We start from the raw sequence: 14,853 nt of genomic DNA, 5'->3' as shown, positions 1-14,853 counted from the left end.
CTTTCAAAATCAAATATATTTATATCGTGATATTTTTGGCAAAAATATCAATATATTGGGTGACATTCCCAAACAAAATCGAAGACGAATACAAAGTAATATAATTTATTTTCCTTATGGAAAGTATTCGTGTTATCTCAAATATTCCATTTCTGAAATTAAATTCATGAATAAGAAATATCAAATATATCGAAAGTAGCGACGTCGATGAAACATCGATGTTTTTCAAATTTTCCACACTTTTATTTTATAAAATGTAAAAAGAAAATAAACCCTCCAAGCAAATACTTTTAGCTAATATATCATTAGATCAAACATATTGTTATTATTGTAAACATCCTATTTATAGTGTAAATCTGAAAATATCGATGTTTGAGAAAAAACATCGATGACATCCATGTTAACATCGATGTTTGTCCAGCTTTAGCTTGCATCCCTAGCTTGAAATTTTGCCAAATAAAAAAATCTGCATTTAAATAGTGTGTTTATTAAATAAAATAGTACTAAAATGGCAGCAGGCCCCATTGCGGAACGTAATCAAGGTGCGTAGATAATTTCGGCTTATCGGGGCTGTTTCTCACAAAGATTTTCACTCATATCCGCAGATGCCACAATTTACGCCGGTGGTCTGGACGACAAGGTGTCCGAGTCCCTGCTGTGGGAGCTGTTTGTCCAGGCCGGACCCGTAGGTAAGCATTGAGCAGAAATGTGATTAAATCGGTCATCCTGCAGCTCCAATCGACGCTCATTTCAGTAAACGTACACATGCCAAAAGATCGTGTCACACAAATGCATCAGGGCTATGGATTCGTGGAGTTCCTCAGCGAAGAAGATGCCGACTATGCAATAAAGATCATGAACATGATTAAGCTTTATGGCAAGCCCATTAGAGTGAACAAGGCGTCGGCGCATCAGAAGAACCTGGATGTCGGCGCCAACATCTTCATTGGCAATCTCGATGTGGAAGTGGACGAAAAGCTGCTCTACGACACATTCTCAGCCTTTGGCGTGATCCTGCAGACTCCCAAGATAATGCGTGACCCGGAGACGGGGAAGTCCAAGAGTTTCGCCTTCATCAACTTTGCCAGCTTCGAGGCCAGTGACGCCGCCATGGACGCCATGAACGGACAGTATCTCTGCAATCGCCCCATTTCCGTCTCTTATGCATTCAAGAAGGACCACAAGGGCGAACGCCACGGCTCTGCGGCCGAGCGTCTGCTTGCCGCCCAGAATCCCTCTGCCCATGCCGATCGTCCGCATCAGCTGTTCGCCGATGCGCCCGTGCAGAACATGATGACCGGCCAGATGATGCCGGGCCAAATGATGCCGCCACCGATGATGGCGCCCCCACCGCCCGTGGTCCCCGTCTCGCAGAACAATATGGGCATGATAGCACCGCCGCCGCCGGTGCCGCAGCCCACACCGTTCCCAGCCACAATACCGCCACCACCACTGCCACCGATGGCGGGCGGACAACCACCACTACCTCCGGCAATGGGCATTCCGCCGCCGCCGCGCATGATGCAGCAAAACTCGTGGGCCCCGCCGGGCATGCCAGCGCCGCCACCGCGACCTCCGCCAACGAATTGGCGCCCCCCACCCGGTGCCTTTGCTCCAGGCCCCTTCGCCCGGCCCTACCAACCCGATGGCTATCAGTACTAGTCCACCAATCCCTGTGTAGCCTTTAGCCCCTGTAGTTATAAAATATTTGATGAACCAGACGAAATACATTTTCTAGGCTTTTACACACACGCGGAACCCAACGTGGACCCATACGACCATGGACTAGAATTTGAAAATGAAAAAAAAAAACTTTATTTATTGGGGATGAGATGGGAATGGGGGGATGTTTCTAAGCTACAGCCATGAGAAGATTTTGGCTTCATTTGATTCTCACGATTGTTTTGCCTGAGGTCAGGGATCCATTCTAGAACTTACAATTACGATGGGATCATAGGTGTTTGTTGACGCATTTCCTTTGATTTGATCAAAGCAAAAGGCCACATTTCGTCATGAGATCAGGAATCCTTTCACCTTTAACCATTGAAGGCACATTTTTATGAAGCAGGTCCAGGCCCTGCGATAGTTCTCAATAAGAATTTAAATTTTGTAAACCATTTTCTATGATTTGCATTGCTTTCGATGAGCGCCACGATTTCTTAGAACTTTTTATGGGATAACAAGGTTTCACAGAATGCTATCAGGTCTCCATTGACCATTTCCCAGGTATGACATGCAAAAACGAATGCAAAAAACACACCATTAGAGAGATACTCCGATGAGGCTATTCAAATCCATGAGTCAGAAGGAGATGGCATCAGTTTGCCCCCCCCCCCCTGCAGAAGTACCGTTGCACGCAAGCATTACGTTACGTTACGTCGCAGGAGTTAGAGTGAAATGGCACACCCCGTCCCCAGCGCAGCATCACCGTTACTCTCACTCAGTCGAAATCGAAACTGTTTACTGTTGTGCATGTGTGTGTATATGCATCTCTTTCGTTTGTTGTGAAAAGCACGTGTCGCATGGGAGGCATTCTTGTAATTAATTTTTGCATAAGTTGTATTTAATATATTGGAAACGTACAAGTACGGTATTTACAATAGTTTTTTTTTTGTTGTATTTGTTCTGCTTTCACCAAACGAATTTTGGTGTAATCCCTCAATTGTGTGTGTGTGTGAGTGTGTGTTTGTGTGTTGTTGGTGCTACCTCTTCTCCATATTCTCACTTTCTCTCAGTTTATTTCGTTTGTTTTATTTTAAAAATAATCCTAACTTCGATTTAATTTAATTTTACACATTATCATGTTTTTTTCTATTTTATGTTATTCTCTTTTTTTGGTTAAGCAAAAAAAAGAAGACAAACATTGCGTAGGAAATTTGTAATAATAATAATAGTGGTCGGTCCGGTCCAAAAAGATTTTCTCATGTCGAAAATTGATTTTCAAGAACTGCATAAAAGTGTTCGAAAGTATGGAATGGAAAACTCTCATATATTTCCTATAAATTACTGGATTGGATTGTATTGTTTCTTAAAGCACAGAAAAGTCTTGTTTGAAATTACAGAAAACGGAAGACCATTTGAAAATAGGAACAGAAACAGGAATCTCCCATGGAATCTCTCATGGAATCTCTTCCATCCATGGATTCTCTCAGTTCAAACTTAGTTATTTGTAAAGTGGTTTTCGTGGGCATCAATTTTCGTTACAAAATCAAATCTCTGGGACCCCATCCATCATCATCATCATTGTCATCATCATTGTTTATGATAATTTAGTGTATTTTTTTTTCGCATTTATTTTGAAATTTGTTTTGGTTTTCCATGTTTTGTATTTTTTTGTATCTTAAAAAAGAAATTTTGTTATATATAAAAATAATAATTAACATAACGTTCTGAACTGGTTTGGTTTTGTTTTTTTGTATGCGTTGTGTGTATGTGTTGTTGTTGTTGTTGTTGTTGTGGTGTTTTTGTTTTATTTTTGTTTTTTTTTTTCTGGTTTATTTGTTGCTGCTGCTTCGTCCTTCGTTCCTCACTGGGGGTGCCTTGGGGTTTCGGGATCTCTCGCGACTCCCGTTATTTACTTAGTCGTTTTCTCTTCCGTGTCCGCCGTGTGATTGCTGGCATTATGGGACTTTCGCTGGCTGACTCCACCAGCGATCGCTGATGACTTGTTCTTGGAACGAGACGACGACGACCCCCCATTGGCCATGCGCACATTCTCGGAACTATCTGTGAGATCCTCACTATCACTGGAACGTATATCACCGGACATCTGTGAAACAATTGGAGCAGCAAGATTATGAGTATCCTTGTCGTGGTCTTCGTTTCGTTGCCAACTTACCAAACCCTTCTGCAGAGAGTCGACAACAATCTTGAGAATCATGTATGTCCAGATGACGTGCAGGACCAGCAGCATCAATAGCAGTGTATTGAAGATATAGTAGGCTGGGAACATGGGCAGGATTTGTGGTGCCTCCACAGAAGAGCTGCCCAAAGAGAGAAGCAAACAGAGGATTAAGACGTCGATCCATACACGGGTGGGATCTTCTCTCAGTGTTTACCTGTAGATAAGACGCGGAAAAAAGCCCAAGCGCGTCACGATCCATACCACTGTAAAAATGGCAAAGATCGCATCGCAAAGCTTTTGATAATTGGCATATTTTGTTAGTTTTGCCGCCTCCAGAAAGATGTCGGCACAATCGTGCACGACCAGCACCAGAGAACCGACGCGATGCAGATTGCACACCCACGAGAGGGACATCAGCAGCAGCGTCACCATATGATGGATAAACATCTGCCAAAAGTCCTTGCGCTTCACATCAAAGAACTGTGTGCCAGTGAGCGACCAATAGAAGGACATCGATATCATATAGTACCACCAGATGTCATTGCTAATCGACTGCAAAGAACAGGAGGAGCGGAGGATTAACGATACATTCATAGAGAGAAATTTGATTTTAGAACCCACCTGATGGGGATAGCCGTACCAACAGCTCTTCACATCCCAGAACCAGGGCTTGTCCCACAGCACAATCACGCCAAAGATAAACGAATACAAATAGTAGATGCATCGCCAGGTGTTCTCACAGAACTTGACCAATGTCGACGGCTTGTCCTGGGCCCGCCGCAGGCGCCACCATCGCTCGATCTGTCGCTCGCTCATGTCCGTCTGCTTGGACAATGGACCCAGCTATATGGACAAGAAGAGGAATACACTTTTAGTTTGTATTTAGGTGGGTTTCCAATATGATATCTTACCCATTTGTTGTCCAGTCGCGTGGACTTCGCATAGGCATTCTCCAGTATAGGAACATTTGCTGCTTTCTTAGGTCTAGAACTACGTATGCCCAGGGACTTGCCGACCGGAGATATCCAAAAGCTGAAATACAAATAGCTATCGTGAGTAATACTATATAGGTATATATATAGAGGTATATGGATATTGATAAGGGCCATTCCATTTCCTGTATTATCTGTGTCGCTCCACAAAAAGGAGGAGACTTCAATTGGATTAGATCTTGGAATAAATACGATGTGTTTTAGAGCTTGAGAAATATTTGTATATTCTGCGTGGAGCACCTCCTCCTTACCTCCAAAAAGATCTATCAAGGCTGGGACTGCTGCAGAGGCAGTTTTGATGTGTATAAAGCTGGGATATATTTTTAAGGGGCTGTAGGAGCTAGCTCTAGATAGAAGGCGTCTCGAGTCGAGTGTGGGATCAATGGAAGGAATAGATTTAGTGGGAATCAAGGACGTGCCCGTGGATATTCATTATCTTCTTGTGATTCATTCGATTCGAAGCCTCCAATCTATAGAATTTCCAAAACCCAAGTGAAATATTGCCTTTGAGAGCTCCCTGAATAAAAAACAACAAAATTTCCAATTTCCGGTTACTTTTTGGTTTTTTTTAAACTTATTTAAACCGTTTAAGCGTTTTTATACCCGATACTCAAAATGAGTATTGGAGTATATTAGATTTGTGGTGAAAATGGATGTGTGTAACGTCCAGAAGGAATCTTTTCCGACCCCATAAAGTATATATATTCTTGATCAGCATCAATAGCCGAGTCGATTGAGCCATGTCTGTCTGTCCGTCTGTCCGTCCCTATTAGCGCCTAGTGCTCAAAGACTATAAGAGCTAGAGCAACGATGTTTTGGATCCAGATTTCGGTGATATGTCACTGCTACAAAAATATTTCAAAACTTCGCCCCGTCTTGGGAATCTTTGAATCCCTGAGCGAAGGAAATTCGCTGGAAATTCCATAACTTCTTTTGTTTTTGGCAGTTTTGAGAGTAGGGTGCCTCCTGGCAATGCGGAAATATTTGTGTAATTGGAATTCTGGAAAGAATCAAGAAATAAGTATGGCCGGACCGTCGTCTCCCACCTGTCGTCTGGCACGTGTAAGGCATTGGGAAAAAGGCGCAACAGCGGGCAGGGTGGCTCTACGACATGCATAAATAATTAGACGACAGTGCGCCCCCAGGGGCACCCCTCCAGCTCCATCTCCAGTACTAGAAATATGTATCTCGGTTTTGGTTTTTCGGAAGTTAATTTGCTAATGAAAACGAAACGTCCCGGCTCCGCCTCCGACTGGTTTGGCACATCTCCAGGTCTGGTGATGGCGTTTGCGTTTGCGATTGGCATTTTAAACAGTAGTTTTCGATACGATTCGATTCGATTTCGATTGGTATGCAAAGCACAAGCCATAGCCGAAAAGAACAGCAGGAGCAGCCGTAGGGGGAAGGAAACCAAAGTTACGTTTTACGTTTTCGCAATTGCTATTCTCATTCGTTCATTCTTGCCTTTCCTCTGTCTGCTGTTCGTTGTCTTTGCTTTTACGAGTAGACCAGACAATCACTAGGGCCAGAGCCATATAAATTATAACAATTAATTTGAATTTATGCGATGCTGAAACGCACACGAGAGGCCGTCCACAATCGTCACTCCGGCAACAGGCGACCTACGAATGCCCTCCGACTTCTGCCACAGAACACAGAAGATATTTCATCTCCATTCGAGTCCAAAACGAATGTGTATCCGTTCGTTTATGGGTAATTTGTAGTGGAACACTAGCATTCCTTTCTTTCATGTAGCGGAATGATGGGATTATTGCGAAACATTTGAGACACTGATGTAACCTTCCAATTCGTTTCGAATTGGACCACAGGCGGGGCATTCCCGAGTGCTTTCGAGGCCGAGAATCCAATAACAAGACACCGAAATGCAGGAATCAGTCGCATCCAATGCCTTCCTGAAAATACTTCTAATTTAAGAGCACAAGTCTGGACAAGGACCTGCGAATGGCATTCCCTTTGAGACCTTTTTTTGGAACAAATCAATTTTAGATGTTATTCTGGTACCCTGATTAATAAATAATATGTGTGTCGCGCAAGAAGACCTTTAAATAAGTGTGGGTTAACCCATGACCTCTGTAAGAGGGGGCCTGTGGGAATCCCGCATATGCCGTCACTCAAGATATTGATTCCATTCTCGTCCATTGTGAAGCGCCTCCCTAATTCGGTGACGAGCCATGAATAGTTAATGTGCCCCCGCTCCCTCCTCTAGTTATAGGAAATAACTTTGTAATTGGTTAGATTCTGGGGGTACGTATGCCTGCATGTCTGGGGGGGTGCTTGTGCGTTGCGTTACTCAATGGAAAATCAATTGAATTATTAAAGTTTAACCACTGGACACTGGAGACAGTAGCAATGGAATACACACACTCCCAATCGGATGTGTGTCAAATGTCACATGCGGTCGTCTGCTGCCTGCCACATGCCACATGCCACACAGTCGAAATCAAAATTCAAGTAAAAATTTGTATAAATAGAAAATGTCCGTTTCGTGTGGAATTTATCATGAGCGCCAGAGCCGGCAATTGTGCGCCTTGCACGCCCTGAACAATCTGTTCCAGGGCAGGGATCCCTACACCAAGTCGGAGCTGGACGAATACTGTTACATTCTGACGCCCCGCTCGTGGCTGAACCCGCATCGATCGTGGTTCGGTTGGGGCAATTACGACGTGAACGTCCTCATGTACGCCCTGCAGCAGCACCACTGCGAGACGGTGTGGTTCGACCGGCGACGGGATCCCAAGTGCCTCGATCTCGGCCAGATTCTGGGTTTCATTATGAACGTGCCGCTGCGCCTGCCGCTGACCCAGCTCCTGCCGCCGGCTCTGAGAATGCGCCACTGGCTGGCCCTGCGCTGCATCAATGGCAGCTACTACAACCTCGACTCGAAGCTGCGCCAGCCCATGTGCCTCGGCAACGAGGCAGAGTTTGTCGATTATCTGCGCGAACAGCTGCAGCCGCACACCGATCAAGAGCTCTTCATTGTCATGACCAACGATCGGGCGACGAGCGCTGAAGGCGACGATGCCGCCACCAGCGAGGATTCCGATCAGGCGGGGGCCAACCAGCGCTGGCTAAAGCCGCAATTTCGAAATGCCAAGTGAAATAAAATTAACAAGTTAATGTGTAATTTTTGCGATTGATTTGTTCCTCGGTAGCGGATATGGAAGGACCAAGGAATGGGGGAGAAACGAAAGCCTGGCACTGGCAGCCATCTGTCCCCACACACAGCCACAGCCACAGCCACAGAGACTCCCTGCAGCTGATTCAGTACACCCTACACACCTACAAAGCTTATTGCATACAGACACAGCTTATTTCGTACAGCTACAGTTTATTTTGTACACCCGACACAGCTTATTGCATGCACCAATTTATATACCGAATGATCTGAAGGGGGTATTAGGAGTCCCGAACAGTATAGAAGCTTATATATAGAGACATCAACCCACACACAGATCCATAAATCGTGTCCTCAAGAAAACCTTTCCTTTCCATGCAAAAACATCTATCGGAAGTATCCCCTATCCCTCATAGATCTTCAATTTGAATAAATCTCTATCTATAAAGTGGTTATAAATGAAGCAAATCGGTTAACATAACTATTAAAGTCCGAATAGAACAATCTTATGGCACATCAAGTATAAGTATCTCTGGACAAAGCTTATTTCGTACAGCAAATGCAGTACACCCTACAAAGCTATTTGCATACAGACACAGCTTATTTCGTACACCCGACACAGCTTATTTTGAGAGTCCCGAACAGTATAGAAACTTATATAGGGACATCCTCCCACTACTACTCGTATCCGAAGTACCCCTTATCCCTCATAAATCTCTATCTATAAAGTAGAATCAAATCGGTTATGAGCAAGTGATTGAGGCATCTCTGGCGTGCGGTTAATGATTGTGTTTTCGATTTTTGTGTGCAGCAAAATAATGATCGGGTGGTTCAGTCGTTCGATTGGTGGCAATTTGACAATTTTCGATTGCAATTTCTCTCTCTCTCTCTCTCTCTCTCTCTGTCAAGTCCAAAGTGACAGAGGGAGGAAAGTGCATTGACAATGGAAAAAATGGCAAATGCGATTGCCGGACTGTTATATTTATGTATTTTGTTATCAACTAAATTTATATATACTTACTCGTCTTTTATATTTATAATGAATAATGTCTGTGGAATTACAGACTCGTGTGTGTCGTATGTTGTGTTTTTGTTTTTTTGAATTATTTACTCGCTTGTCAACCGATAATACTGCCAGCACGCAATCCCCGATTAGTGGGGTTCCACATACATATACATATAAAATATATATATATGTAGATATCTTGGAAGATTGACAAATCGGTAGACCAGGGAATGGAATGAGTCACATACATAGCTCCCTATTCCGTACGGTTGGGCTGGAATTTAGCATAAGTCGTCGTGAGTAAGCGATTAAGAGTGCAATTTTTCGACTAACTTTAATCTTTATTACTCATTCTATGGCTTTTTCACTTTGGGCAAGAATACTCGCTGTCAGAGCGGATTTATGGCATTGCAGAGGGAATTGTTTTCAATCGAGTAACCACCTGCAAAGTCATCATCACGATGGCCAGAACTTCAGGTATTTGCTTTGGGCCCTCCACTTCTTCTGGAGGGCCCTCTCTCGTTGCAGCTTAGGCTCTCTCTTTCTACGAAGAACAGCAACTTGCGCACTCATCTTCTTCGTTACATTACGGGCTCGTGCTCGTTCTATTGGTTCGTTGCCTTTCCCTCTTTCCCATCAGGAATACATATTGTATTCTGATGCTCGCTTATGCTTCAGTTTTGGAACAGTGGAAACGCTATGTTTTCGTTTCATCGTTATCGATTCTGAGTGCTTCTGCGCTTTCGATAAACTCGCACCGGCAGCAAAAGCAACACCAACAGAGGTGATAATTGGGGGTCTTTAACAAATTGCACTTGGAATGGGGGCGCCTCCCCCTCCCCTCTCTACAAGCTGTTTCTGTTTCTCTCTCTCTCTCCGACAGCTGCCAGTTTTGAGGTCTTTTTGTGCGTAAAGCACGTGCTTTTCCTTCTTTCGTCTTTAGCCCCTTCACGTTTTCGCTTTTCGTTCTTTTGAGTTTCAGTTTGCACTCGCATACGACGAGTATTCCGTTGGGCAATCAGCGATAAGCCATAAAAAACTGACCGACTTTTGTGTGACCGTCCGTGTGTGCCTTTGAGGGGGGTTGGGGGTAGGGGTGGGGGGTAGAGGGTAGGGAAAAACCTCATGGAAACGGGTTATGGTCTAAGGGGATTGTAAGATTTGGCTGCTTAACACCTGGTCTTAATTCTTTTTCTTTTTCGTCTTTTTTTTTTTGGAAAGCCATAATCTAGAGTTTCCAAAATGATAAAGAGAAATCATTATTCCAGCAGAAGAATCAGAAGAAAAAAGAACCTGCCACACACACACACATTTACATTATGCTTTGGTACTATTTCTCACATTTTGCCAGAGATTAGTGTGCCAAAAGGGGGGAGAAGAGGCGGGGAGAGGAGGGGATCGGGGGTCTGACGTGTGCGATTGTGCGATTCGTTGTGTGTGCATGTGAGCCATTAAAATAATTAACCTGAAATTTTATCGCACTATAAGAGCACATAGCACATAGCCCCGAGAGTCGACTCTCGAGTGATTACGTATCAAAAAAAAAAGGGGAAAAAAGCTTAAACATGACTAAACACACACACACATACCACCCTCCCTTCCAGTCACTAAAAACGGGTGAAAACAGGGGCTAAATGTTTCACTTTTCCCACTGTTTCAATCCACGTACTCTGTACGTACTCCTCTGTTCCATTGATTCGCTGTTGAAATTTATCATAAGCGAACGGGCACTGACATTGATGGATTCGCTCTATAAATTCTATACAATTCCCATAAAAAATGTCTCCAATGATTAGGTTTTAAATGGAATATTAGTTGAGAGGAAATTTGTATTGCGGAATACAGTGGATCATCTGCTATCATCCATGAATGTGAATGTTCCCCGCTGTATGCAAGAACTGTCTCATTTCTGGGCATTAAATAGACATAATAGCACTCTTTTATTGTTCGATAAATCGTTTTTTATACCCGGGTAATTTGAAACCAAGAAAATCGATCCAAGGGGCATTGCCCCGTGACTAAAGCGACTGAAACAATTGGAACAATGCTAAATAAATACAAATGCCAGGTTATCATATTTCTAAACAATTGAAAGTCAATTGTTTTTTTGCAGGCACAGCAGTTGAGATTTTGCAGATAGAAATACATACGACAAGTCAGCAATCGATTAAATATCCATCAGAAAATTACTAATATTTCTTGAAGAAAATATTTCGAAATTGGAGTACATTTTCTCATCTTTTTCGGTAGTTATTTGATAAGTTATTTCTCAAACCTTATCGTAGAAATCCTAGAAGCTTTTATTATTATTCGTATTAGGTTTTTATAGACCAATATTTCCACTTATGCTGGCAATAACCCATAAGCAAACGGCCAAAATGTTTTCTGTAGATCCAATACTATGGAAAACAATCCAAAAAGTAGAATCGTGTGAATGAAAATGGGAGTGGAATACTGCACGGAGAATCGGGGAGTGGATTCAAGGGAGAGGCTTTCACCCTAAAAGTATTAGTACTTTTCTTATGACTGGCTTTTCTCTGGGCTCCTCTCCTTCTACAGTATTTCCAGCATAAAACAATGTTTGAACACACATTCCACCGCGTGCACACCATTAAGGGAGACTCCACCAAAACATTACATATTTGGGGAAAAACTTCTGAGCGCCGCGACTCGCACATGACTCACTCTTTCAAGTGATTTGAAAGACAAAAAAAAAAAGAATAAATAAATAATGAAACGATGATGAAACAAGACACACACAAACACAAACACCCACATCCACGGGGGAGGCGGGCCCGTGCATAGTCATTCGCTAGTTCGTCGTAAAACAATCGAGGAACCAGGGCACTATCAACCCATTTTTGTTTTTTTGTGTTTTGTTATACGTAAATCTTTGTCCGCAAATCTTATCAGGTGGCAAATGCGCGAGTGCTGCGATGGTGTGGTGCCGGTGCCGGTGCCGATGTCGGTGCCAGTGCCAGTGCGCCCTATGCCTCAAGGTGTTTGTCCGTCCCGTCCCGTTCTGTTCCGTTCCGTTTCGTTGATTAGAAGGCCGGACCGACTGCAGCCGTATCGAATCCCCCGTACCGTCGCTCGACATTTGCCATTCAATAACAAAAACGACAAAATAAAATGAACTACAAAAAAAAAAAAGCCACTAAAATAAAATACCAAATCCGATAAGACCTTGAAGGCCAATATTCTCCAATTCTAGTTTTTGAGAAGAGATCTCGAAAGAGAGACGAAAAAGCAACCGACAAGAAGTGGTCTGCCATGAAACAGATTTTGTGTGTCGTTTCGTTGCGTTCATGTTTCGGCAAACACTTGCCGAAAGGCCAGGGGGCATGTGGGGAATAAATGGCATAAAGGTAAGGAAAACCGTTGTCCACTTGGCAGCACTGCACTTTCCTAGTGCCACTTGGCAGCACTGCTTTGGCAGAAGGGCGCGCGTGCTGGTTTAGAACAAAACAAAAATTAATGAATATTTACAACTATTTTACATGAAAATGCACGCAACACACACACACACACACACACACACACCCGTGTACACGTACACTCGAACACTAATTGTTGCCGCGTTTAACCGTCGTACCATAGAGCCAGGCCCACGGGTTAATTTGCCGGAAAAGTGGTCTTTTGGCCCCCGAACCGTGGGACCAATTCAGAATGTACAGCGTCAAAATTTATTTAATTTATTACCCAGCCCTCCACACAACAGGCACGATTCTGGCCCCGATTTACATGGCTAATAAATCTAAATGCCTCAAAGCTTATCGGCCTTAATCCGAGATGGCAAAACTAATAAAGAGTCATGCTATATTCCGATTGGATTCCGATTTCTTGGAATTATATTGAGATCGTGGAAGCGAGAGCGGTTTTGCCTTCATTTTTGGGTGCACTCATCCCAGTGTGCACACACACAGACACACCGGGTATATGTATGTGTGCTAGGGTCATTTTATAAACAAATACATTTCATTTTAGTTTTGTGTCCAACTAAAAAATCTGTGGGAATCGAAGAAGGGAGATGGCAGTGGGTGCAGCCCACAATGTCGTGGGAAATTCAATATTTCCAGCGGTGCTGCAAGCCAGCGGTGGCATTGCAATTGGAGCCGGCAGCTGCGTTTGTGTTTGCAAAGGGAAAACATAGGAGTTGCAGAGGTGGCAACAACAACAACAGCAATACGCGTGTGCGGCATGGCTTACTAACACATGCATGGCATAAGAACGCATGCATACACATACATACAAATGTACATAAAATGTTGGGCGTTTCCACGTGAGGTTATGTTTGGCCCAAAAAGCGGGAGAGAGGACACAAAATGCGAGCCAACGAGAGACAGGGAGAGAGAGCGAGCGCAAGAGAGGGGCGAGAGAATATGAATAAAAATGACATTTGCTTACTGTACATTGTGCAGCAGCAGCGGCAGCAGGAAACAAACACTAGAGCATACATATGTGGGTGTGTCTCTCACTGACCACAAAGTGGCCCTCAATGGGAATTTACAGTAATCTGGAACGCACCGGGCACAGAACAGTGGGCAAAAAGTGGGAAATGAATGGGAATGGGTATATTTTCGTACACTTACCGTTCCAGTGTATAGCGCACCAGCATGACAACAGCCGCCAATGGAATGGGCCAGATAAGATCCTTGTAATTGGCATGCACCACATCGGGCCGCGAACCGGGCGCTATATCGGCCCATGTCGTATTTGGCGGCAACCAGATGTCCGTACTCCAGAATGTACTGCTAATCTTATTGATTATATCCATGCTCCCGGTCGCTTCTCACTTCTTTTCTTTTTTTCCGGCTTCAATGAGAAATTCTTCTCTCCGTTTTCACTCGACTGCTGCTTCTGTTGTTGTTCGCTCGGCGTTTGATGAATTTGTTGTTTGTCGTCATGAAAGTTGTCATATACATATATATATATATATACGCTATTCTCTGGATTGGATGCGAATTTCGAGCAGAACAGCAGGGAATTATGTGCAACAACAAACAGCACGCCGCGGAAACGAACCCGAGAGCGAGACACACACACACATTCACTCTCCCTCAATCACTTTGGCCAAAAAAAAACGAACGGCCGGAATAGTTACTTATTTTTTCCTTTTTTTTTTCTATCGACGTGCCGCTTAACACAGAAAAAACAAGAAAATTATTCTAAAAATTTGACAGTGGACTTATCGATAAGATGTACGGTCTGACCCTCAGAAATATACCGAAACATACCGTCTTATTTAAAAAATATACCGTAAATATACAGTCCTTTTTTACATGTTCCTCGTTTTTGATCTTCCGTGGAATATTACTAGCTATATAGAACATTAAGCCATGCCCACATAATTTTATCCGATTAATCAATCAATTTTCTACTTGACTGGCACATTAAATACTTGGCTTTGCTTGTTTTTGCCTCAATTTTGGTTTCTCAACAACAATATAGCGACTCGTATGATGGAAAACCGAGCTTAGCCCACTTAAGCCCCCTATATTTAAATAGTTCAACTAGTTAGTATAAACTACTTGAGGTAAGTGGCGGAAAATATTAACGACTGTAAATTCTTCTTGTAGATCCATGCCATCCTCTCAACTTAAAAAAACATCTCAATATCTTTCACCTGAACTGCGCTAAAATTAGTCAATTTTCATTATAGTCGGTGGAAAATTGAAATACGCCCTTGGCTTATAATAGGTTAAACGTTCTCCGTCAAGGATTGAAAACCATTTTGCTTAATTTTGATGTTCCGTCAAATATAATAAGCTAGATAGAACATTTAGCCATGCCCACATAATTTTATCCGATTAATGAATAAATTTTCTACAAGATTGGATAGTTTTTAATCCTTGTTTTTATTGTATTTTGGCTA

The 14,853-nt window shown here is 43.1% G+C and overlaps 3 protein-coding genes across 3 annotated transcripts; 2 read left to right on the top strand and 1 right to left on the bottom strand.

Moving 5' to 3' along the window:
- The first annotated feature begins 382 nt into the window (after window positions 1-382).
- On the top strand, window positions 383-1,785 carry Spx (Spliceosomal protein on the X). Its single transcript, XM_001355060.4, has 3 exons — window positions 383-542; window positions 606-689; window positions 755-1,785. Exons 1-3 carry the CDS (start codon window positions 509-511, stop codon window positions 1,660-1,662), a joined length of 1,026 nt encoding a protein of 341 aa, XP_001355096.1. The 5' UTR covers window positions 383-508; the 3' UTR covers window positions 1,663-1,785.
- Window positions 1,786-3,456: 1,671 nt separating this feature from the next.
- On the bottom strand, window positions 3,457-14,169 carry schlank (ceramide synthase schlank). The gene is made up of 6 exons (XM_001355061.4): window positions 13,571-14,169; window positions 4,756-4,876; window positions 4,466-4,687; window positions 4,059-4,396; window positions 3,839-3,983; window positions 3,457-3,769 (listed from the first exon to the last, which is right to left on the bottom strand). The coding sequence occupies exons 1-6, from the start codon at window positions 13,753-13,755 to the stop codon at window positions 3,575-3,577; spliced, it is 1,206 nt and encodes a 401-aa protein (XP_001355097.2). The 5' UTR covers window positions 13,756-14,169; the 3' UTR covers window positions 3,457-3,574.
- Window positions 7,241-7,981, top strand: Josd (Josephin domain containing). Its single transcript, XM_001355062.4, has one exon. It carries the CDS (start codon window positions 7,332-7,334, stop codon window positions 7,953-7,955), a length of 624 nt encoding a protein of 207 aa, XP_001355098.3. The 5' UTR covers window positions 7,241-7,331; the 3' UTR covers window positions 7,956-7,981.
- Window positions 14,170-14,853: the final 684 nt, after the last annotated feature.

The sequence above is a fragment of the Drosophila pseudoobscura genome, chromosome X, assembly GCF_009870125.1.
Source record: "Drosophila pseudoobscura strain MV-25-SWS-2005 chromosome X, UCI_Dpse_MV25, whole genome shotgun sequence".
In the NCBI taxonomy this organism is placed as follows: domain Eukaryota; kingdom Metazoa; phylum Arthropoda; class Insecta; order Diptera; family Drosophilidae; genus Drosophila; species Drosophila pseudoobscura.
This window is presented reverse-complemented; position numbering and strand designations above follow the sequence as displayed.